Source organism: Mastomys coucha, unplaced genomic scaffold (assembly GCF_008632895.1).
Source record: "Mastomys coucha isolate ucsf_1 unplaced genomic scaffold, UCSF_Mcou_1 pScaffold23, whole genome shotgun sequence".
NCBI classification, from domain to species: Eukaryota; Metazoa; Chordata; class Mammalia; order Rodentia; family Muridae; genus Mastomys; species Mastomys coucha.
Genome location: NW_022196906.1, coordinates 94,507,087 through 94,531,029, shown reverse-complemented (window position 1 = coordinate 94,531,029; position 23,943 = coordinate 94,507,087). Strand labels below are relative to the sequence as shown.

Below are 23,943 nucleotides of genomic sequence, written 5' to 3'. Positions count from 1 at the left end.
CAAACTCAGGGACATATTACCACAAAACTAAAAATGTAACATACCTTTGATAGTAACATAGGAAGTGTAATGATAAAATGTTCAGTTAATTTGTTTCTATCATCAATTTGAGTTTTCCTTTCTTTGGCTGTTAGCACCTAGAAATAAATTGAAATGATAAAAGAGAGTTATTTGGCAATTTAGAAATTGAAAATGTTAATATAAAAAGATGAAACATTGCCAGGTAACATAACAAGAAGTTTAAGAGGAATATAAAAGATTTTGTTTAAAATGATTTTGACTTCCTAACTATAAAAGTTGTTTAGTTCAATGATTTAAAAATAGAATTAATAGTTGTTAGAATATACTTAAGTCAGAGAATAATGAATATGCAGTTGTATTTATATATTTTTAGGGAAAGAAACACCAGGAAAGTATCAAAATAGTCTAGAGTTAATAACGTCAGTAAGTTTGCTATAGGCTTTTTACGAGTTGAAAACTTACTCTCTTGCCGGTACCCCTTCCCACTGGAGGGTGAGCTTCAGCTGCCTGACGAATTGTACAGACCATTAGTTCTATAAGAGCACTCTCTTGACGGTCAGACATTGCTGAAATGAACAAAATATATGAGTGGTTTCATAATCATATCCTAAATATATGACAATGATTTATTAATATACTACTTATTATAAAAAATTAATGCAGACTCTAATAAGTGGCTGCTATCATTAGCCAAATAAGAAAAAGCACATAAAGCAAGCTCTCTAGTCTCTCCTAACATCTAGTTTCTTTTTTCTTTTTTTTTGAGAAAAAAAAAGGGTTTCTCTGTGTAGCCCTGGCTGTCCTGAAACTCACTCTGTAGACCAGGCTGGCCTCGAACTCAGAAATCTGCCTGCCTCTGCCTCCCAAGTGCCATCTAGTTTCTTTTAATTCTCACTTTTGAGTAACATAATACTAAAATTTTACTGTATTTTTTTAGACATAATTTCAAATCCTATATTATAATTTCTTCTTGTTTTTTTAAGAAATGAAAAGATTATATCATGTATTTAAAAGGTTAACAACACATTTTAATATATTTTTGGTCAATATACACATAAAGATATTTTTTGTTTGTTTTTTTGAGACAGGATTACTCTGAGCATCCCTGGGTGTCTTAGAACTTGCTATGAAGACCAACGTGGCCTCAAACTAAGAGATTTGCCTGGCTCTGCCTACCAAGATCTGGGATTAAAGTTGTGTACCACCACCTCCTAGCTCACATATAGATATTTTAATTTTTAAATAATATATATTATAACTTAGTCAATATGCTAAAATTCTAACAAAATATTTGCAAGTGTATGATACCATGAAAATGTTGCAAAATTTATCTTATAATAAGTCATATGATTAGTGTAACATACCCGAGGGTTGGAAATTATACATTTGCTCATAAATTGGCATTTCAACAATATTTTGTTTCTTCATATCTAATAATCATTGAAATGGTATATTTTTTCTGTCTTTCCTTCCCCTACTAACTTCCCCCTCTTTTTAATAAAAACATTTATTTTATTTTTATTTATTTGTACATGTATATGTATATGTATGCACGCATACAGGTGCCCATAAAGGCCAGAAGAGGTTGGCACATGCCCTGGAGCTAGAGTAACAGGCAATGGGAGTTGCCCACCATTGGTGCTGGGAACTAAACTATGGTCTGATGTAAGATCAGTACATGTTCTTTACTGCTGAGGCATCTTCCCAATCCCATTTATTTCCTTTCCCTTCCCCTCCCTTCCTCCCTCCCCTCCACCCTCCCCTCTCCCACCTCAAAGAAGGTCTCATTATGTTACCAAGAGAGGTCTTGAACTTATGGTCTTAAGAGATCCTTCGCCGGGCGGTGGTGGCTCACGCCTTTAATCCCAGCACTTGGGAGGCAGAGGCAGGCGGATTTCTGAGTTCGAGGCCAGCCTGGTCTACAGAGTGAGTTCCAGGACAGCCAGGGCTACACAGAGAATCCCTGTCTTGAAAAACTTAAAAAAAAAAAAAAAAGAAAAAAAGAAAAAAAGAAAAAAAAGGTCCTTCTACCTGAGCACCTGGGATTGATCGTGGTCACATGCTACCACACTAGACTGTACTTTCTCCATTTTTCTATCTTAATTCATCCATGAAAATCTCTTGTACTAGTGGCCTGACCCACAGTAATTTAGAATTGTGAGTGTGTGCATGCACACATGAGTACAAGTGCCTGTAAAGGTTAGAAGAGGACACCAGATTCCCTGGAGTAGGAGATACAGTCAGTTGTAAGCTGCCTGACGTGAGTGTTGGGAACTGATCTCAGCTCCCTATCAGGCAGATTCTTTTAACAACAATATAGCCACTTTTGTCTCCTTTTGGTTTTGGCTTTTGTTTCCGAGTTTCTTACATAGCTCTTCAAAAATATCTGTTTTAGGGATTAGAGAAACGTGTTTTCTTTCATCTTACTTCTCACTTGCTCTTCTTTTATTCCCCCCACCTCCCTGACTCGTTCACTTTTGTTTTTAACCTGTTTGGCATTTATTTTGGCCATCAAACAAACAAGCAATTATGTTTTCAGGTCAGTACTTACCACCGTGGCATTACACTGCCTCCTAAACATATGCTTAAAATTTTATATAAAATTTAAGAAAATATTTTTTATTTTGTTCCAAATTTAATTTTTAGAATAAGTTCCAAATTCACTGAAACAAAGAATGATATTTCAGGAAAACTGAATCCTACACTGAGAAAACTGACATGACTTTCAGCTAGAACATATAGCTTTTCCATTTTGATAATTAAAGTTTTATGTCACTCGAAAAAACTTGCCCTTCAACACTTCTTTCGAATTCATTTGTTTTTAAGCATAAATTTTAAGTTCAACTTGAATATTTTGTTCTTCTTCCTTTTAATATATACTTTAACATATATATACACTATATATAATACGTATGTAAAATGAAGATGAATAGATATAGAGATTTCAGAGAAATATGTAGAAAAATGAAAATATAAAGTTTAAGTTTACAATATTTTTAAGATAGACAGAAATAGAAAGCAACATAAAATAAGCCACCTATTCTTTCTGTGTCCCAAATATCCTAGTACATGAATATATAGGTACATCTTTTTTGTTTGTTTTTGGGACGTGGTTTCTCTGTGTAGCCTGGCTGACCTGGAACTCACTCTGTAGACCAGGAGGTCTTTGAACTCACAGATCCACCTCCTTCTGCCTCCTGAGAGTGCTGGGATTAAAGGCGTGTGTCACTATCACCTGACTATAAGTACATCTTAATGCAATCACTTTTTAAAAATCAACATTTGTATCATCATAAGAAAAACACAGAATCTACTACTGCCTGTCTCAGAAAAACATGAATAATTTCAAATTTTAATCTATATGTCCATAGTCCATCTAGCACCTAATAATATAAAAGGTTCTTGCTTAATAATCTGGATCTTCATAATTTTTCACATTTAATCAATAATGAAGAAATTATAATGCCATAATATAAGTATATTTTTAAAAATTAATTCTCTACATTTATTTTTATCTTATGTGCATTGGTGTTTTGCATGCATATATGTCTGTAACAGTGTTAGATACCTTGGAATTGGAGTTATAGGCAGGTGTGAGGGGCCATGTGGGTAACGGGAATTGAACCTAGGCCCTCTGAGAGAGCAGTCAGTGCTCTTAACCACTGAACCATTTCTCCAGGCTCTAAATATTGTTTTAAGAAGAAAATTTGGGGTTGTAGAAGTGACTCACGGTCAACAGACCTTGATACTCTTGCAGAGAAGACACTCTCTTCTAAACTCTAAAGGCATTGTCCTCATAGGGGACATTTGTTACCCAGTATTATGTAACATGACACACGCTAGAGTCATTTGGGAAGAGGACTCCCCATTAAGAAAATGCATCCAGGCAAATCTGTAGGACATTTTCCTCACTAGTGATTGATGTGTGAGAACCCATAAAATCATAGGTAGTACAACTCCCAAACAAGGGGTCACGGATAGAGTAGGAAAGCAAGCTGAGAATGCCTTGGAAAGCAAGGTAGTAGAAAGTGTTCCTCCTTAGGTTCTACTCCTGTTCCTGCCTTGAGGTTCTTGCCCTGGTTTCCCTCAGTGATGGACTTTAGAAGCCAGAAGGTGAAATAAACCCTTCATTCCCTAAACTACCTTGGGTCATCATGTTTTATAACAGCAATAGACACATTAACACAGAATGGAACTGGTACCAGGTTGTAGGGTATTGCTGTGACAGACCTGGGTATTGCTGTGACAGACCTGAGAGTGATTTTGGAAGGACTTTGGCCTAGAAAAGCCATAGAATGCTCAGAGCTCAGTGCTCTGTTTTGTGGGATCTTAAAAGAAAAGGTCCAGGGTAGTGCAGATGACAGATGCCTGGCTTAAGTCTCAGCTCATTTCTCTACAGGTGAATAACTCATTATTATATTTCAAAGATACTTAGTCTTTTTTTTTTTTTTGGTAAAGATTTACTTTATTTATTGTATGTGTATGAGTACAATGTAGCTGTACAGATGGCCATGAGTTATCATGTGTGTAGCTGCTGAACTCAGGACATCTGCTACCCCACTTGCTCGGACCCCACTCGATCAGCCCCCCGCCACCCCACTCACTCTGGGCGTAATTCACTGTAGCTGTCTTCAGACACACCAGAAGAGGGCATCCGATCTCATTATGGGTGGTTGTGAGCCACCCTGTGGTTGCTGGGATCTGAACTCAGGACTTTCGGAAGAGCAGTCTGTGCTCTTACCCGCTGAGCCATCTCACCGGTCCAATACTTAGTCTTGAAATTATTTCAACTATTACTTAATTATTGTCTGCCTTCCTCATAAAAATAAAAGATGCATATGGGCAAACAGCAGATCTAGTTTAATATGGTACCCTTAGCACTTAGGATTAATATTTGGCACATGAAAAAAAAAATCAACCAATAATTCTCCTTGTTAAAAAAATTAAACTGAAAAACAATCTATTAACCTATTGCAGTGCATGTGTGTATGCCTGAGTGTTTCTGTCTCTTTCTGCTGTGGGCATTTGTATAGTCAGAGATCTATGCTTAGGAGTCATTTCTCTGCTGCCACAGCCACCCTGTGTGATCTGGAGATTGAACACTATATAACAATGGCTGGTTTCCAACTTACTATTTAGACTATGCTGGACGGGAATTCATATAGATCTGCCTGCTTCTGCCTTGTGAGTTCTATGATTAAAGATGTTAACCATAATATATAGCTCATGAAGAATACTTTTACTTCATTTCCTTCACCTGTCAACCAAGTCACAGAATTTTGGCATTAGAAATAACCACAGATGGGGCTGGTGAGATGGCTCAGCAGGTAAGAGTACTGACTGCTCTTCCGAAGGTCGTGAGTTCAAATCCCAGCAACCACCCATAATGAATCTGATACCCTCTTCTGTGTACTCATTTATAATAATAAATAAATCTTTAAAAAAAAAAGAAATAACCACAGAAGGCTACTGATTTATTTGAGTTAATTTTATATCAGGCCACATTGCTGAAGTTGTTTATCAGCTGGAGAAGTTCTCCTGTAGAATTTTTGGGGTCGTTTATGTATACTATCATATCACCTGTAAATAGTGTACTCTATTTCTTCTTTGGCACTTTGTATCCCCTTGATCTCTTTTTGTTGTCTTATTGTGCTAGCTAGCACTTCAAGTACTATATTGAATAGATATGGGGAGAGTAGGCATCCTTGTCTTGTCCCTGATTTCAGTAGGATTGCTTCATTGGCCTTTTGTTTGCAGTAAATTGCTTTTATTATGCTTATGTATGGGCCTTGAATTCCTGATCTCTTCAGTACTTTTAACATGAAGGGGTGTTACATTTTGTCAAATGCTTTTCTGCATCTAAGGAGATGATCATGTGATTTTTTTTTCTTTGAGTTTGTTTATATAGTAGATTACGTTAATGGACTTTTGTATATTAAATCAACCTTGCATCCCTGGGATGAAGCTTACTTGATCGTGGTGAATGATGGTTTTGATGTGTTCTTGGATTCAGTTTGCAAGAATTATATTGAGTATTTTTGCATTGATCTCATAAGCGAGTTTGGTCTGAAGTTTTCTTTTTTGGTTGGGTCCTTGTGTGGTTTAGGTATTAGAGTAATTGTGGCTTCATAGAACGAGTTAGGTAGTATTCCTTCTCTTTCAATTTTATGGAATAATTTGAGGAAAATTGGTATCAGGTCTTCTTTGAAGGTCTGGTAAAATTCTGTACTAAATCCATCTGGCCCTGGGCTTTTTTTGTTTGGGAGGTTTTTAATGACTTCTTGTATTTCTTTGTATGATATGGGACTGTTTAGATTCTACCTGCCCTTGATTTAACTTTGGTATGTGGTATCTGCCTTTATACAAATGATAAACAGGCTTAGAAAGAAAGTAGGGAAACAACTCCCTTCACAATAGCCACAAATACTAGAAAATATCTTGGGGTAACTCTAACCGAACAAGTGAAAAGACATGTATGACAATAACTTCAAGTCTCTGAAGAAAGAAATTGAAGATCTCAGAAAATGGAGAGATCTCCCATGTTCATGGATTGGCAGAATTAACATAGTAAAATTGGCCAGCCACGCTACCAAAGGCAATCTATAGATTCAATGCAATCCCCATCAAAATCCCAATACAATTATTCAAACACATGGAAAAAAATTCTCAAATAAATCTGGAAAGTCAAAAAATCCAGAATAGCAAAAACTATTCTTAAGAATAAAAGAACAGGTGGGGAATCACCACCCTTGACCACAAGCTTTACTACAGAGCAATAGTGATAAAAATTGCATGGTATTGATACAGAGACAAACATGTTGATCAATGGAATAGAATTGAAGACCCAGAAATAAAACCACACACTTATGGACACTTGATCTTTGACAAAGAAGCCAAAATTATACAATAGAAAAAAAAAAGTATCTTCAATAGATGGTGCTGGCCTAACTGGCTGTCTGTTTGTAGGAGAATGAAAATAGACCCATATTGGTCACCTTGCACAAAGCTCAAGTCCAAGTGGATCAAGGACCTCAACATAAGACCAGATACACTGAATCTAATAGAAGAGCAAGTGGGAAAGAGCCTTGAACTCATTGGCACAGGAGGAAATTTCCTAAACAGAACTCCAATGGCTCATGCTCTACGATCAAGAATTGATAAATGGGACCTCATGAAATGGGAAAGCTTCTGTAAGGCAAAGGACATAATCGATAAGACAAATTGGCAACCTACAGATTGGGAAAAAAATCATCATTAATTCCACATCTGACAGAGGGCTAATATCCAAAATATGTAAAGAACTCAACAAGTTAATCACCAAAAAACCAAATAATGCAATAAAAAAATGGGGTATAGAACTAAACCGAGATTTTATAACAGGAATCTCAAATGGCTGAGAAGAACTGAAAGAAAGTAATCAGGGAAATGCAAATCAAAACGACCCTGAGATTCCACCTTATACCAATCAGAATGGCTAAGATCAAAACCTCAGGTGACAACACATGTTAGCAAGGATGTGGAAAAAGAGAAACACTCCTCCATTGCTGGTGGGATTGCAAACTGGTACAACCTCTCTGGAAATCAATCTGGAGGTTCCTCAGAAGATTGGAAATAGATCTACTTGAAGACCCAGCTATACCACTCTTGGGCATATATACCCAAAAGATGCCTCATCATGCCACAGGGGCACATGTTCCACTATGTTCATAGCAGCCTTGTTTGTGATATCCAGAAGCTGGAAATAACCTAGAAGTCCCACAACAGAGGAATGGATACAGAAAATGTGGTTCATTTACACAATGGGATATTACTCAGCTATTAAGAATGAGGACATCCTGAGTTTTGCAGGCAAATGGATGGATGGAACTAGAAAATATCATCCTGAATGAGGTAACTCAGACCTGAAAGGATGTGCATGGTATGTACTCACTAATAAATAGATACTAGCCAAAAAAAAAAAAAAAAAAAAAAAAAAAAAAAAAAAAGTACAGAACACCCAAGATACAGTCCGCAGAACTAAAAAATGTCAATAATCTTAAGTGCCCAAGGGAGAACACCTCAGTCCCACTTGGGAGAAAGAAGAAAGCAATCACAAGTGGGGAGAGAGGGAGGTACCTGGTAGGGAAAGTGGACGAGCCAGGGAGTGGCGGGGAGAGGGGAATCTTATCTGGTATTGGGTGAGGGAAATGGACTGAAGACCTGAGGGCCAGCAGACGAATGGAAACAGGCAACCTAGGTAACAGGTCCCTCAGGGGGACTACCAAACAGGCAGCATATACCAGCTGATATGAGGCCCCCAACACACATACAGTCCTAGAGGACTGCTAGGTCTGCGTTCATTCAGAGATGATGCACCTAACCCTCAAGAAACTTGAGGCTCCAGGGAGTTTAGAGGTCAGGTGGGGGAGGGAGGAGGTATAGGATGTGAAACAGTCAGAGGGTAGATGGGGTAGGAGGGTGAACAAAATATGAAGTGTAAAAAAAACCTAATTAATTAATTTAAAAAAAGAAAAATGACCAAAGAAGATTTAGACAAAGTTCCTCATATTTCAGTTCAATAAGGTGAGACTCAGAGAAATGGACTAAGTAATCACTGAGGTTTTGCTATATGGAGGCAAATGTGCTAACTATACATACCTTAAGGTCATACTACAAACTCACCATATTTGCATTTCACTGAAGAACACATACACAAAAAAGCACCCACACTCATATACATAGTAATACTTACTACTGCTAGTCTATTACAATGTATATCTCCAAAGTTTAGTCTTTTAGCTTTAACTAGGACTTTATTACTGAAATTGTAACACACTTCTATTTAAAAAGTAACTTAATTTCTTTTAAGTTTAAGTTCAAATTAAGTTGCCTTTTAAACTTATTTTGAACTTATTTCTTCAAAGTAAGTTACTGTTAGCATTTTATTATTTGAAAAACCTGACAAAACAATTAGGGAAGAAAGTTTATTTGGATGTCATTCCATGCAAGAGTTCCTAAATGTTATAGGACACAGGCAAAAATATATGAACAAATTGAGTTGTTGTATAAATACAATGTTGTATTTATTTTGTATCATCTCCCAAGACTTCCCTACTCAAATAAAATCATACTCTGAAAGGCGGCAGGACCAGGAATGGGGAAGATAGGAGAGAAGCCCAGAGGGCCAAGGGAATGAATAAAAATATGCAGCTGCTGGGGGTGGGGAGTGGAGGGACCTCTAGAAAGTCCCAGAGACCTGGGCTGTGAGAAGCTCCCAGAACTCAATGGTGATGACCTTAGTCGAAATACCTAACAGTGGGGAGATGGACTATGAAGACACCACTTCCAGTAGATAGACATGGCCCCTAGTATAGGTATGGGGTCACCCACCCTCTTCAAAAATTGAGCCAGAATTTTTTCCCATCTAAAGGAAAATACAGCGACAAAAATGAAACAGAGATTAAAGGAAAGCCCGTTCAGTGATCAGGATAACTTGGGATCCATCCCATGTGCAGGTACCAAACCTTGACACTATTACTGATGTCATGTTTAACTTGCAAACAGGAGCTGATATGGCTGTCCTCTGGGAGACTCTACCAGCAGCTGACTGAGAAAGAGGTAGATACTTACAGCCAGCCACTGGACTGAGGTCAGGGACCCCACCCCTATGGAAGAATTAGGGAAAGGACTGAAGAAACTGAAGGGGATGGTAACCCTATAGGAATTGCAACAGTATCAACAAACCCGGACTCCTGGGAACTCACAGAGACTAAGCCACCAACCAAAGAGCATACATGGACTGGTTCCTGGCCCCTGGCATATACGTAGCGGCGCACTGTCTTGTCTGGCTTCAGTGGGAAAAGATATGCCTAATCCTGATGCCCCAGGAAAGGGAGATGCTGGGGGTGGTGGTGGTGGTGGTAACATAAGGTAAGGTGAGGTGAGGGGAGGGGAGGGGAGGGAAGGTGAGGGGAGGGGAGGTGAGGGGAGGGGAGGAGAGGATGGGTGGAGGAGCACCCTCTCAGAGGAAAAGAGGAGAGGGGTTGGGGTGAAGAACTCTGGGAGGGGGGCAACATTTAAAATGTAATAAAATAAAATAATTTAATAAAAAAAATTAAAAGAAGATTTACATTTGAAAAAAATTAAACATTAAGTATATTTTGTGTCTCAATTCAGCAATCATAATTTCTTGAATATTATACAACATACGGACTTTGGAAACACCTTATGCACCATAGTTATTGTATTAATTAATACAGAAAGATGGTTAAACTTGAGAAACTCTTATTATGGGAATTAAACTGTTCCATTAAAGAAAAACATGTTATATTTATATAGAAAATGTTACATTTATCAATGGAATCATGACAAAATAAAAATAGACTTGTTAAAATACTATACCTTCCTCTCCTTGAACAGGTTCTTCTAATAGTAACTCGGTCATACACTCCCAGTCTTTCAACAGTTCTTGAGAGCTCTCCCACAGGCTGTCCACCAAGTAGGCTGCATGTTCATGTAACTAAAATTAACAAATTGAATGTGACCAAAGAACATTTAATAAAAGAACTACTAATAATATTTTGAATTAAATAATTTTCTTTACAATTAAAATGGGTTCGTCTCAACAGTTCTAAGAACCATTCAAAACAAGAATAAAAAGAATCTATGTATGTGTATATACATATATACAAACACAAACACATACATCCATGTGCTATGATATGGACACAGTATGCAGAATTAGCTGACTTTTTGAACTGTATTGGTAAGATTACAGATCTCCTATATTACAATGACTCATGTGCCAATGAAGAAACAGAATAGACATCTAACTGGAATTCCTGAAGTAAGCTGAAGCTAGGTTAGTTTCGTAATTCTTGACAGTTTCTTCTTAGATCTATTTCTGGGTATGTCTGAGATACATGTGCCAAGACATATCTATGGAGGTCATAGGCTTGGGGTGTGAGACTTCACCGGGTAGATTCACTTTAGTAAGACTCACTTGTTCACTACTGTAAAGGCCAGGCTGCCTCCTGAATGCACAAGTATTCTCCTGTTCTCACAATTAAATAAAAAGTACTTTACTATCACCCCTGCTCTCTGTTTTTCTTTTTAAAAAGGGGATTAATATTTCTCCCAGATATCCATTTGAAATCCTGGCATATCTTGTCATCTTAGTTCTTCTCATTTTCCTCTTTCCTGGTCTCACTCTCATCTCATTCTTATTTTCTGTCAGGACTTTCTTGATAATTCCCTTTTCCTACAGCAAGAAAACATAATTGAGCTCCGTATATACACTTCAAACCAAACTCTCTTCCACATCTAGTTATTAAACCATAAAGAATATTTTACTGTTTTAAAAAAGTTCTTCAGATAAAGATGCTGGCACTGTTCCAGCTGCTGTTGATACTCTTAATACTAATGATGATGATAATTTCCCATCCTTATGTGAAAGAGCTTCAACTTTTGAGGGTAGTGACATGCAGCTAGCCAACATTTGTAATTACATTTTATGATATAGATCACAACTCATTTTGAGTTCCTAAACTAATTTAATTTACTGTGAGAAAAGTTTTGAAAATGAACCAAGCACATACAAATGGTAAATATTATTTTTAATGCTAGGGACTGAGCCCAGGGCAGTGTGCATATAAGGCAAAATTTCTAGTAAGCTACATTTCCAACTCTCAATTGTTGTTAAGTATGCTTATACTGTACCTTCATCAGTAATGGTATCTCTAAAACTATGAAATACCTTTCCAGATTTACTGGTTATCTACTGCTATCTAGGCACTGCTATCTAACACTTGATCTGTTTTTTCCTTACTCATTCATCTGATTGGATAACCTGGAGATGATTCTGTATTCCTTTACCTTAATTTTCTACTTTATTCTTTATTGCACTTAGTATCTCACACTGGTTCCAGAAATACTTTAGAAAAACCACAAACATGCATGTACATGAGGGTAAGTGGACACTTCCACCCCAACACTTCCCAATGAATTGTGTCAAACGCAGAGGAAGTAATATTAACTAAGCAAAATCTTTTCTGGGAGTGGGGAAGCAGAGAAAGGTTTGTAATGTGTCATCTCTAGACTTTACAGTCACCCATCTTGAAGAAACTGTTCCTAGATCATCACTATTATCATTCCTAAATTGACAAGAACAAGTGGCATTACAGTTTGGTGTCCAAGATAAAAATAGAAGCAGGACATCAAAAGCATTCAAACTACTGCCATTAAACCTATGCTAAAAAAAGTCTACTAAGTGGGTAAATTTTAGTTAGAGAAGATTTTAAAACCATTTTGGATATTTTAAAACTGTTGGCAGTGACAACAGCATAGCAATGTGATACGCACTTAATGATACTGAATTATACACTTTAAAATGTATGGTTCAAAGTACCACTATAAAAGAAAAACCAAGATTATTAAATATGTTTTTATGATTAAATAAATTCTTATGCTTGACTAAGTACACATATTTGGCTGTAGAGAGAAGCTATAGTCAACAGATATAACTTTTAAAAATAGAAGCTATGTCTTTATGACTCCATTAACATCATTGGTCTTTCATTTATGATTGTAACTTTCTAACTTTTTAGGATTTGTTATCTAGCCCATTATTTATAAACTTCCTGTGCTATTTTGATTAAAATATGCTTTTTAAGTAGCATATAGCTGTTTTTAATTTTTTTACTTGCAACTTCAGAGAAGAATGCTTCTTCTTTTAACACATCATGTTTCATTTGTTTCATTTTCGTTTTCTAGGATAACTAATGGCAGAAATATTCCTGGTATTTATTTTTCCTACTCTATTTATTGTACTTTATTGAGTGTTTTATCTACCTACCCCTCCCAAGTAACAGGTTTTCTTGCTTTAATATTTATTGCCTTTTTCTGCATTTGAAATGATATTTCAATTACAAAATATTCAACTATATTCAAAGGAAAGCGTGGAAAATGCTAGCTAGCTCTTGACATAATATAAATAAGACCATATGTGAAGACAGTGACAGAGGCCCATAGTGACAGAAACAGTGGTTACAAATATTCATAGGAAGCTAACCTGTCCGCAGGGCAGACAGTAATGTCAGTGCAGGGTGAAGGCTGCTCAGTGCCTGTGCACTAGGGGTGGCAGTATTTGAGTTCAGGCCCTATACAACAATATAGTTTTTTTTCCAGTTAAGAACTCTTGGTTTACACTGATTACAAGGTGGCTGGACCAATTTATTGTCCTTCAAAATACTGTAATAGAGCTGATAGATGAACTAAGAGACTTTAGCAGGTTCATGCTTCAGCAATGTTGTATAACTGAGGCTGAATATATAGGTCAGCGAAAATCCAAATGCCATTTTGCATTCTTCTTACCACTAGTGTAAACACTGTTTTTGTAACTTGCTGGAAACAATGTAGACATTTAAGTAAAATTTCATGATCTAAACTGGAGTTCATTTTCATTGGGAATACCCTTCCATGTTGTAAAAAAGAATTGATGTTTCACTTTGCCACCTTCTGTATTATAGAATCTATCAAAAGCACATTGAGTGGGATGAGACAGTAGAAACAGAATACATCAATATTGCCTTCAACAGGAACCTGCAAGTTATTCAGAGGTTCTATCTTCATGACATGAGGTGAAAGGTGGAGAAACAAATGTTCTGATTTGGTAACAGTGAAGTATCATGGCCAAAGAAGTGCTTGGGGAGACATCAAAGCTGTTCTTGTTAAATTGTATTGTCATACGATGCAGAGTTTGTATTTATTAGGGAAGCTCATTCCATATAGGTGAGCCTATAGTGGTGTGTTAAGGTTCCCCAAATCTCCAAGCTTAGCCTTTAACGTAGATAACCAGGCTACCTTAGAAGACACATATCCACTAGGTATCCTTTCTAACCCTGTGACAAGTTCAAACATGCCATTTAAACCATGGTGGATCACAGCAGTAGGAAAAGCAGCAAAGTTTGAAGGTACTAGTGATAGGATGAAGGATTATTCTATCAGACTATCCAGCCTTCTTCCCTACAAAGATCCAGAGCTCCTGTTTACCAACAGGACACCTTTGATACCTTTACTGGGGGACCCAGACTAAGATTTAAAAGACCTCACAGGTCATCATCTTGAGAAGGGATGACCTAAGGTTGTTCTAGCTAGCTGCAGTGGCAAAGACACCGGGGCTGCCACCTGCATCAGTGCTATCATGATAAATGAGCATGTTTGCAATAGATGTCATGATTCCATTCTGCAAAAGCATTTAGAGGTTTATGGATCACAGAAGCCAAGGAAACTACATGGCAGATTAGGTCATCCATCTAGTAGGATTGGCCTAAAGAGGACTGTTTCCTTCTGAAATCAATGGTTTCTTGGAGAAGACTACTACTTTGTTGCTACTACTACTTCTTGTTGCAGTCAATAAGATCGGTTGGAAAAAAATGTGACAATAAATAAAACCCTGATTTTCAAGATCAGGATTATCAGAATACTGTGGGGCCAAGCTCAAGACATAATGGACCAGTTCCTAAATACTCGTGTTTCTTCAGAAACACATTCACTAAAGTGATAAGCAGAGTCAGCTGTACCTTGGCACTTCCAAGAAAACCCTCCAGGAAGCACTCTAGTAACTCAACTGCATTAGAGATTCTTTCAGCATAATCTCCTACAGTTCATAGCTGCTTAATAATTGGGCTCATCCAGGGTTTCAGCTTTCACACAGAATGGCAATGATACTCTTACACTTGGAGTACTTGCAGAATATGTTCCTAATAACAATAACTGCCTCTTGAACAACTTAATTTACTTTGGTCTGGATTAGAGTAAGCAAAGTGCTTACACAGATAATTGTTTCAGTTTAATGTCATATTATCCAACAGCCTGCACAGCTTTGGAAACAGAATCAACATGTTCAGAATCTTAGTGGTATATATTCCTTTAGTTCTGCCAGAACCTGGCAATGTTCACTTGAGATGGAAGAAGAATCATGATGGTTAACTTCTCTATTTTAGCATAGATAGAATCCTTGTACTTCACAAAAAAATACTCTTTTTGCTGGGCGGTGGTGGCGCATGCCTTTAATCCCAGCCCTTGGGAGGCAGAGACAGGTGGATTTCTGAGCTCGAGGCCAGCCTGGCCTACAGAGTGAGTTCCAGGATAGCTAGGGCTACACAGAGAAACCCTGTCTCGAAAAACCAAAAACAAACAAACAAACAAACAAAAAAAAAACAAAAAAATACTCTTTTTGCCTCAAGATTTTAGGCCATTTATGGAAAATTGAGCTGTACCTTAGGGCAATATTCTGGTTCTCCAGACAGTACAGTAATAAGTGAAAGGGATAACTTCTTCAGTAGCACAGTATAGCAGTAGTTGGGAGTCTTTGGGTAACACTTCTAGAAATTTCTTTAGGACTTTTACTTCTGAGTTGGCACAGTTATCAAGAAGTTACTTCCTGACAGATGCTGAGTTTCCAAGGCATCTTTAGGGGTAAAATTTGATAGACTGTCAAGGATTAAAAAAAACCCAAAAAACCTGGCTCCATTTAGTGCACTCATTCAAGAATGTGAGAAGCATGTAGATTTCCTGTTGTTTTAAAGTGAAGAAGTTGCTGTTTGGTAAGACACACTGATCTCAAACAATAATGCTACATTATTATTAGTCATCATCATTGGATCTGAATCTGCTATGAGATCCCAGAGAGAATACAGAAATCCCTCATCTACCATCTGCAGATCAAGATCATAGAATTTTGCCACATAGACTGTTGCCATCTTCTGAACATCTTTGTCCTTCAAGCACTTGTAATCTCTTATATGTCCCCTTGGATGCCAAGACCCAAATCACAGGACTTGGATCTTCACAACTATGTGGACAGCCATGATGTTCGTGCTTAGATGGCTCTTGGCATAACTCAGTAAATATTCTAGGGTTTCAGTCTGCATACACTCTATCTGGAAAGAGAAAGCTAACATCTTCTTGACAGTCAGTGGCAATCACTTTCTTCTTATCTTCCTTCTTTTTTTGGGGAAATGGTAGAGGCTTGAGACAGGGTCTCTGTATATCTCTGGCTGTCTTAGAATTCACTATGAAGATCAGACTGCCCTTAATCCTAGAGATTTGCCTGCATTTGCATCCTCAGTGCTGAAATTAAAGGCATGTGCCACTATTCTTGAGTGAGTTTGGCTTTTAATTTAAAAGTGTCTCCCTTCCTAACTGGTTGTGAGGTCTATAAATCAGTCATGATGTGGGAGAGAACATGCACCAGAGGCTCACTTTCTGATTAAGTTTCAAATTTATCAGTATCACTAAGCTATACAATACTGTCAGTCAGGGATGGGGGGCTTGATATAATGTTTAGCAAATTTGTCTTCAGACTTATATGACAACCACAGAGCTTGAAGATCTCAAATTAATTTGGATTATCATAAAACAGTTTTCAGAAAAAAAGTTCTAGCAATAGTAAGAATAACAAGGAACTTCCACTGTGAGTCAAAGATGAACCTGTGAGAAGGACTTAAATACATCCTCATTGACTGTTATAGAACAGCAGCAGCAGTTAAGTCTTGGAATCAAAAAATATTGGTAACTTTAAAATTACAAGAAACATATTCTAAAAGATGGTTACTGGTGTCATTCTTTTATAAAATCAGGTACTGGAAAATTACTTTTATACTCTTTAAGAATTAAAAAAGCAAAAAGATAAATAACTTTAATAAACATACTGTACAAGATGGATATTTAAAAGTTTATGTCTAAATTGAAATTATATTTTAATTTTATTCATAATACTGGTGCATTTTATCTTGTAAGATGAAATTAGAATTCATTTTACAGGCTTTCTCTGAAACTTATACATTTGATTAAACAATTCCAATTTCCTGGAGATTTTAATTATAATATGCTGGGCATATTATGATTCATCTTCAAGTAGCTTTTTTGGTTACAATGTTTTATATCAAGAATTCTCTTCATTTTAAACTCTCGTAGATAGTTAAATACATTACATGAGTTCAGGATATAATGGGACTTCTAAGAATTTTGTTTATGACAAACCATTTTCAGTTAAAATCATCAGCCCAAGTTATTAATCCTAAAATTTCTAAGTATTCCTATATTGGGCCCTTGATCTTGCTAAAAGAGAGCTAATCAATTAGCTAATTTTATGAAACTTGAACATGAGCCAAAAAGGTAGCTTAATAGATAAAATGCTTGTCCTATAAATCTGGGGACCTGTATTACAATTCCCAGGAACCACATAAAAGCTCTGTGTTAGTGCACAGGCATGTGACCCCAGAACTCATTATGAAATGAGAGAGGGAGAGAACCCTGTAAACTCACAAACCATAGGCTAGCGCACATAGCAGTGACCAATAAAGAGACCTACTTCAAACAAGGTGAAAGGTAAGACTAAAATCAAAGGTTGTTTTCTGATGTTCACACACACAGGATTAAAGAAACAGAGACAACTGGTATAATTTTGGGGGCTGATGGGGTGAGGAGAGGAAAAGGGAGAAACTAATCATTCAAAGAACATTATTCTAGTCCAAAAAATGTCTAATACCCTGGACAAACCTCTTGGTTCTATCAATAATATGGGTACCTGTTAGTCAGATCATCACATAACACTACAAAGAGAGAACCAAATTTGCATAAATATACTTGAAAATAATTATTCACTAGAAAATAAATCTTAGCTTATAAAATAAACTAGATGGTTAAATCATGTATAGGAAAATCTGGAACTATTATACTCAAGTAGCACTTAGCTACAAACTGGCCAAGTATGTAAAATACAGGATACTTAGCAACCTAAAATTAATGACTACTAAAAGGTAAACTGAAGTTTATAAATGTCACATTTTGATACCAACAGAAAACCAATAATTAGTTTAGGTAGACCTCTTTTCACTGTAATTGTACTCGTACTATAAATCTTTGAACATTTTAGAATCATATTATTAACATGTTATTTCATATTTCAAAAGAACAAAGGATCCTAATCAGTTCTGTTAATCATACTTCAATGATTTACAATTCACCTGATTTCTAAAAGTCTTAATCAATCATAAGGCTTTATCTAAAACTTTAAAAAACTGACGTGTTTAACAGAAAATAAATTTGAAAAACAAGTAGGAAAGTGCCTTTAACATGAGTTTACACCTGTGTAACAGACTAAGATTTTTAAAAAAAAAGAAAACAAAAACAAAAAGAAACAAACAAACAAAAAAACCCAGATGTTTCTTGTGAAACACAGGACACCAAAAAGACCAAACCCTTAAATATGATATGTACATAGCTTCGGCAGCTGTAAAGAATGCCATGGTGAAAACTGGGATATACATTTTCACATGGTTGTACTTGTAGCTAGCATAGACATTTAGTAATATATGAAGTTAGTAATAATAACTATCACAAATTCCTTTTACCAAAAGATAAAAATGCCTCAAATGAAACACATTTATGCCTCTTAATAACTCAAGAATTCCTTGAGAGCTTTTACAACAACAGTTAACACTATAACTCAGCTAAGACCATTAGATTAGTTAAATTGTCAACAATTTCACATTCGTATGGCTCATCTCTACTAACATACTTTTTATATAGTTTGTGATTAGTGAATAACACTTTTTATTCTAAGCCTCTAAAGCAAATAGTTTTCAACCTGCCTAACGCTGGGACTCTTTAATACAGTTCATCATGTTGTAGTGACCACCAACCAAAAAATTATTTTGTTGTTACTTCATAACTGTAATTTTGTTACTGTTATTAATCATAATGTAAATAACTGATATGCAGCCCCCAAAGGGATTGTGATCCATAAGTTGAGAATCACTGCTCTAAAGCCTAATGGTACAGTGAAAAGGGCTACCACAGGTTATTTACTGGTATGTATTATTTTATTTTATAATTAAAACTTTATAATCTACTTAAACTTGCCTGTTAAGAAAACAATGTTTTAAATCCTTACTATGCAAAGTGTGGACTAAAAGCATACAAATTAGCCTTGAATTTGTTCAAAGGCATAATGTAAGGACCCATTGTAGAGGTTTGGAGCTGGCATTTTATTAATAAGATACCCTACTAATTTCTAGGCCTATTTAAAACACCGTTCTTAACACATCTGAATGCACCTCTCCTGCTGACTTTATTTCCATCTTATTCTTTATTTAGTCTTAATTGAATAGTGTCAACTTCTAGCTGTGTCCTTTGGCTCCCATTCTATTTATTTGCTTTGCACTTTTTTGTTTTAGTTTTTACATATAATGTCTTACTACATTTTTTATTAGATATTTTCTTTATTTACATTTCAAATGATATCTCCTTTCCTGGTTTCCCCTCCAGAAAAACAAACAAAAAAACCACACCCCCCTCCTCCTCCCGCTCCATTTTTATAGAGTCGTTACAGTGCTATCAAATTTGAACAGTCATAAAATCTTTTAGGTTTCTCTTTCTAAGATACTTTCTTTTTTCCAAATAAAGTTGAGTCTTAATTTTTAAAAATTATTTCTTTTTTTGGTGATACTGAACTAGAGCCTGATACATATTAGGCAAGCGGTCTTATCATTGAACTGAATGCATCCCCAGCTCTCTTTTGTTATTTCAAAATTCTGAAACTTAGGGTCTAAGATGAATAGCTGGCTTTGAAATCACATAGTAGCCTAGTCAGGCCCTGAATTTGTGATCTGCCTGACACACCCACTCATCTACTCTGGATTAGAAGTTTGTGCAGCCATGTCTGCCTGGAATTCTCATTTTCTTTACTCTTTCGCGATTCTATTTTCATTCATTTCTGAACTAAGTAAGTAGTTTATACATTCAGGTTCTTCTAACAAACATTATTGTTTAACCACAACATGTCTGTAGTAGGAAATATGGATTAAAGTATTAAGCCATATTTTAGTGAGCAAATAAAACTTTTTTCTCTAATAACCGTTCTGCTGTGAGTGCTACTTATAAAATTCTGTAAGTGGTAACTGACTACAGTAAACAAAACATAAATATTATTTTCAAACTAGCTAGAACTAATACTTTTACCAGTGTGACAACATTCACAACTTTTATTCTTTTTTTTTTTTGTTTTTTTCCAAGACAGGGTTTCTCTGTGTAGCCTTGGTAGTTCTGGAACTTGCTCTGTAAACTAGGGTGGACTCCAACCTATAGAGATCCACTTGCCTCAGCCTCCTGAGTGCTGGAATTAAAGTTATGTGTTACACCATTATTTGGCAATGCAGAGATTTTAACCAAGGATCTTCTGTGTGCCAAGCAAAACTCCACCACAATCCAAACTCCTCAGCCCTTAATTGCTTAATAAAATAATTTAAAAGCTATGGGGAGAATTTCCACATTAAAAAAAAAAAGCATGTAAAACTGGCATTCTATAAACAATGTAAAACTTTAAACTTACTAGTCTATATTCAGTATTGATACATTCCTGTAAGTATATTGAAACAATCCTACACATATATTCAGAATTTCTCACAAAAAGCCGAGTATAGAATAATTCAAAAGGGTAACTTTACAAGGAAAAGGCTTGTTTTCCTATGACTGAAATGAATCACAAATGCTTTCAATGAATGAAAACATAAGAGTAAACTCAAACCCTTCTTACCTCACTTTCAAGAAAGAAAAGAACAAGCATCCTGACAAGGTTCCCATTCGGACTGTTCCTTCCTCTCCTCTTCGCTAAGGCTTCCTCTGCTTGTGGGTCATGTCTGCTAAACAGCCTGGACAGGGGCGGGGGCGACAAAGTCACATGAATACAAATTTCAGTATTTTTTCAAAACAAAATTAAAAAGTTCATCGTTCAAACAAAAAACTTTAAAAGATTATGAATCTAATTCAATACAACTCATGTCATTTTTGAGATAGGGTGTAGCCCAGGTTGCCCTTGAATTCTTGATATTCTAGCTTCAATTTTCTTAGTGTTGAGCTTTCAGCCACATGATACTATGAGACCATTATTGGACAAAAAATGACAGATATAAAATGTCTTACACAGTTCAACATGAGGAAATGTTTTCAGTAATGAACAGTTAATGCTGAAATATTTATAAAAACATATAAGCACATAAGCACCTCTATTATCTTATGTTTGACACTAGAGTATATAATTTTAAACTGAGATCTAACTAGTTTCTTACGTATTTACTTCAATTATAAATACATTTAAGAAAGTGTTCAATAACCAAAAAGTTACATTTTAATTTTTATGTCTTTAGTATTCTCTTAAGGTTATTGCCTATTGTTTAGAGACAGTATCCTATCCTACCATTTACAATAATTTTTTTCAATAACAAAACTTTTAAATATGGCTAAGAAAGAAATAAAAAAAGTTTTAAATTTGCTATATAGGTTTATTCTAATAAAAGAAAGCTCCTGCCTGCCAGTAGTGGAGTACACATTTAATCCTAGTACTCAGGAGGCAGGGAAAAGGCAGATACATAAGTTTGAGCCTAACCTATAGAGTTCCAGGACAGCCAGGGCTACACAAAGAAACTTTGTCTCAAAAAGTGAAAAATGTAATGAAACAAACAAAATCAAACCCCAAACAACAATAACACCACCCCCAAAAACCAAAGCCCTCCTATTTTTAGGGACTGCTCCAAGCTCATAGGACATAGCAGTGAACATGGAATTGCTTCTTAGGAGGACCGATGGCTTCCTAAGGACTCTAGTGCATTGGTTCTCAACCTGTGGTTCTCAGCCCCTCTGTGCGTATGAATAAGTTGCATAATGGATATCCTATGTATCAGATATTCATATCATGATCATAACTACCAAATTACAGTTACGAAGTAGCAAAGAAAATAATTTTATGATTGGGGCCACCACAAAATGAGAAACCATGTTAAAGGGTTGCAGCATTGGAAAGGTTCACTGCTCTAGTAGACAGAAATAGACAAGCTATATCATCTCATGTATTGTATAGAAAAATAAGAAAATAGAGGCCAGCAAATAATATGTTAGTTTATAAACTTTTCAAATGAAGGGCTATGTAACTGAGAGGTGTGTTCTATTGGAGATGGCTTTCAAATTGATGACAAATTAAACAGGTAATACTCATTGGTAACTAAAATGTACTACACTGAATAATTGAATTTATTTTATATAAGGTTCTGAGAAAAGCTGAAATTTATATGATTATAATGTCGACTTTTGAGACCTTTCACAGGGCTCGTCTTCATGACTTCCCTTAATCCATGTTTTCTTACCAATTACTCAGATCTAGCCCAGGTCCCATATCCAGTGCTCTAGCCTAGTTTCACCTTTCTTGCCTGTATTATAAATCATCTCTAGGCTTTTGCCAGGACCCTCCTTACCTGATGGCCAACCCACAAGCCCCTGCCAACATTTCTACATAGCCGTATCTATCCTCTTACTACAAAACTTAAGACTAGGAAGCACATCCTAAAACACCAGCCAAATCCTCTCTGTCTACCTGGCTTCATTCCAACCAAGCCATTTCTAACCTCTAGGCCCAACCTGCCCTCACATTCTCTCTTCTGCCCCATCTGATCTGTCCATATCAGACTAAGAACTAGAAAGTTCACATGTACAGATCTTATCTTCAAATTATCAACAATATGAAAGATCAAACCAGTATCTTTCTCTAAAACCTACCATCCCCATAAAAATACTCGCCAATGAGGATTTCTGAGATGATCTGTAGGACACACACTATACAAGAAGAATCACAAGCTTCATCAAAAAACAATGATGTTAAAAAGAAAGAGTTAAAAAAAAGATAAAAGGAAATGCTGAACAGAATTTAGAAGAAAGAACTTAAGGAGACGAACACCTGATGGACGACCAAGAAATACAAACAGAAGGCTGCTGGAAATAACTAAAAAAAGTCTAAGACTTAAGAAAGGCAATCAATAAATAGGTAAACACACTGGAGAGGACTCAAACTGAAATGAAAATGGAATAAAAGAACACCAGTAACTCAATTATAAGACTCAAAGAAAAGCCTTATAAGTAGAATGAATCGAGCAGACAAGTATCAGGACTTGAAGTTAAAAGTAAGACAGAGATAAATAAGAAACATCCAAGGCTGAACACACGGAAAAGTAACATACACGAAATATGAGATATCATGAAAAACACCCTTCAATTTTAAGATAAGCCTATCATTGGACTGAGCTAAGGGACTCCAATCGAAGAGCTAGGGGAAGGACTGAAGGAGCTGAAGGGGACTGCAACCCCACAGGGAGAACAATATCAACTAACTGGACAATCCAGGGCTTCCTGGGACTAAATCACCATCTAGAATATACATGGAGGGATCCGTGGCTCCAGATATATATGTAGCAGAGGATGGCCTTATCTGACATCAATGGGAGGGGAGCTCTTGGTGCTATGGAGGCTTGATGCCTGAGAATAGGGGAATGTTAGAGAGGTAAGGCAGGAGTGAATGAGTGGGTGAGGAGCACCCTCAAAGAGGCAAAGGGGAGGGGGAAGAGGAGGACGGGATGGGGAGGTTTGTGGAGGGGTAACATGGAAGGGGATATCATTTGAAATATAAATGAAATGATTAATAATAATAATAATAATAATAATAATAATAATAATAATATTAGATGAGGAAGAAGAATCTTAACATGATTGTAGAGGAAAACAGCTCTAAACTAAGAAAATACATAGTCACAGAGATACAAGTGGCATAGAGAACTTATCAGGTAATTCCCAAAGAGACAATCCCTATGGAGTATCACAGTAAAACACTAAGTAGACATAACAAGGCGTACTGAAATCTGCAAATGAGCAAACACCCCCTCCCCCAAGTCACATATAAAGAAAACCCCGTATCAGGATAACAGCTTACTTCTCAGTGGAGACTTTGAAAGCCACGAGAGGCTGGATCAAGGCATTTTAAGAACTATTTTGCAATGAAGTAATGTTCCTCTTTCTCCACAACCTCTCCAGCATCTGCTGTCACCTGAGTTTTTTATC

At 36.3% G+C, this 23,943-nt stretch overlaps 1 protein-coding gene across 1 annotated transcript in view; it reads right to left on the bottom strand.

Annotated features, from left to right (window-relative positions):
* Window positions 1-23,943, bottom strand: part of Stag1 (stromal antigen 1) — a 268,526-nt gene that overhangs the window by 75,350 nt on the left and 169,233 nt on the right. Inside the window, exons 13-16 of the mRNA XM_031346345.1 lie at window positions 20,600-20,714; window positions 10,402-10,519; window positions 484-587; window positions 29-137 (exon numbers count right to left, since the gene is read on the bottom strand). Coding sequence (XP_031202205.1) covers window positions 29-137; window positions 484-587; window positions 10,402-10,519; window positions 20,600-20,714 — 446 coding nt within the window. The remainder of the gene's footprint in view (window positions 1-28; window positions 138-483; window positions 588-10,401; window positions 10,520-20,599; window positions 20,715-23,943) is intronic.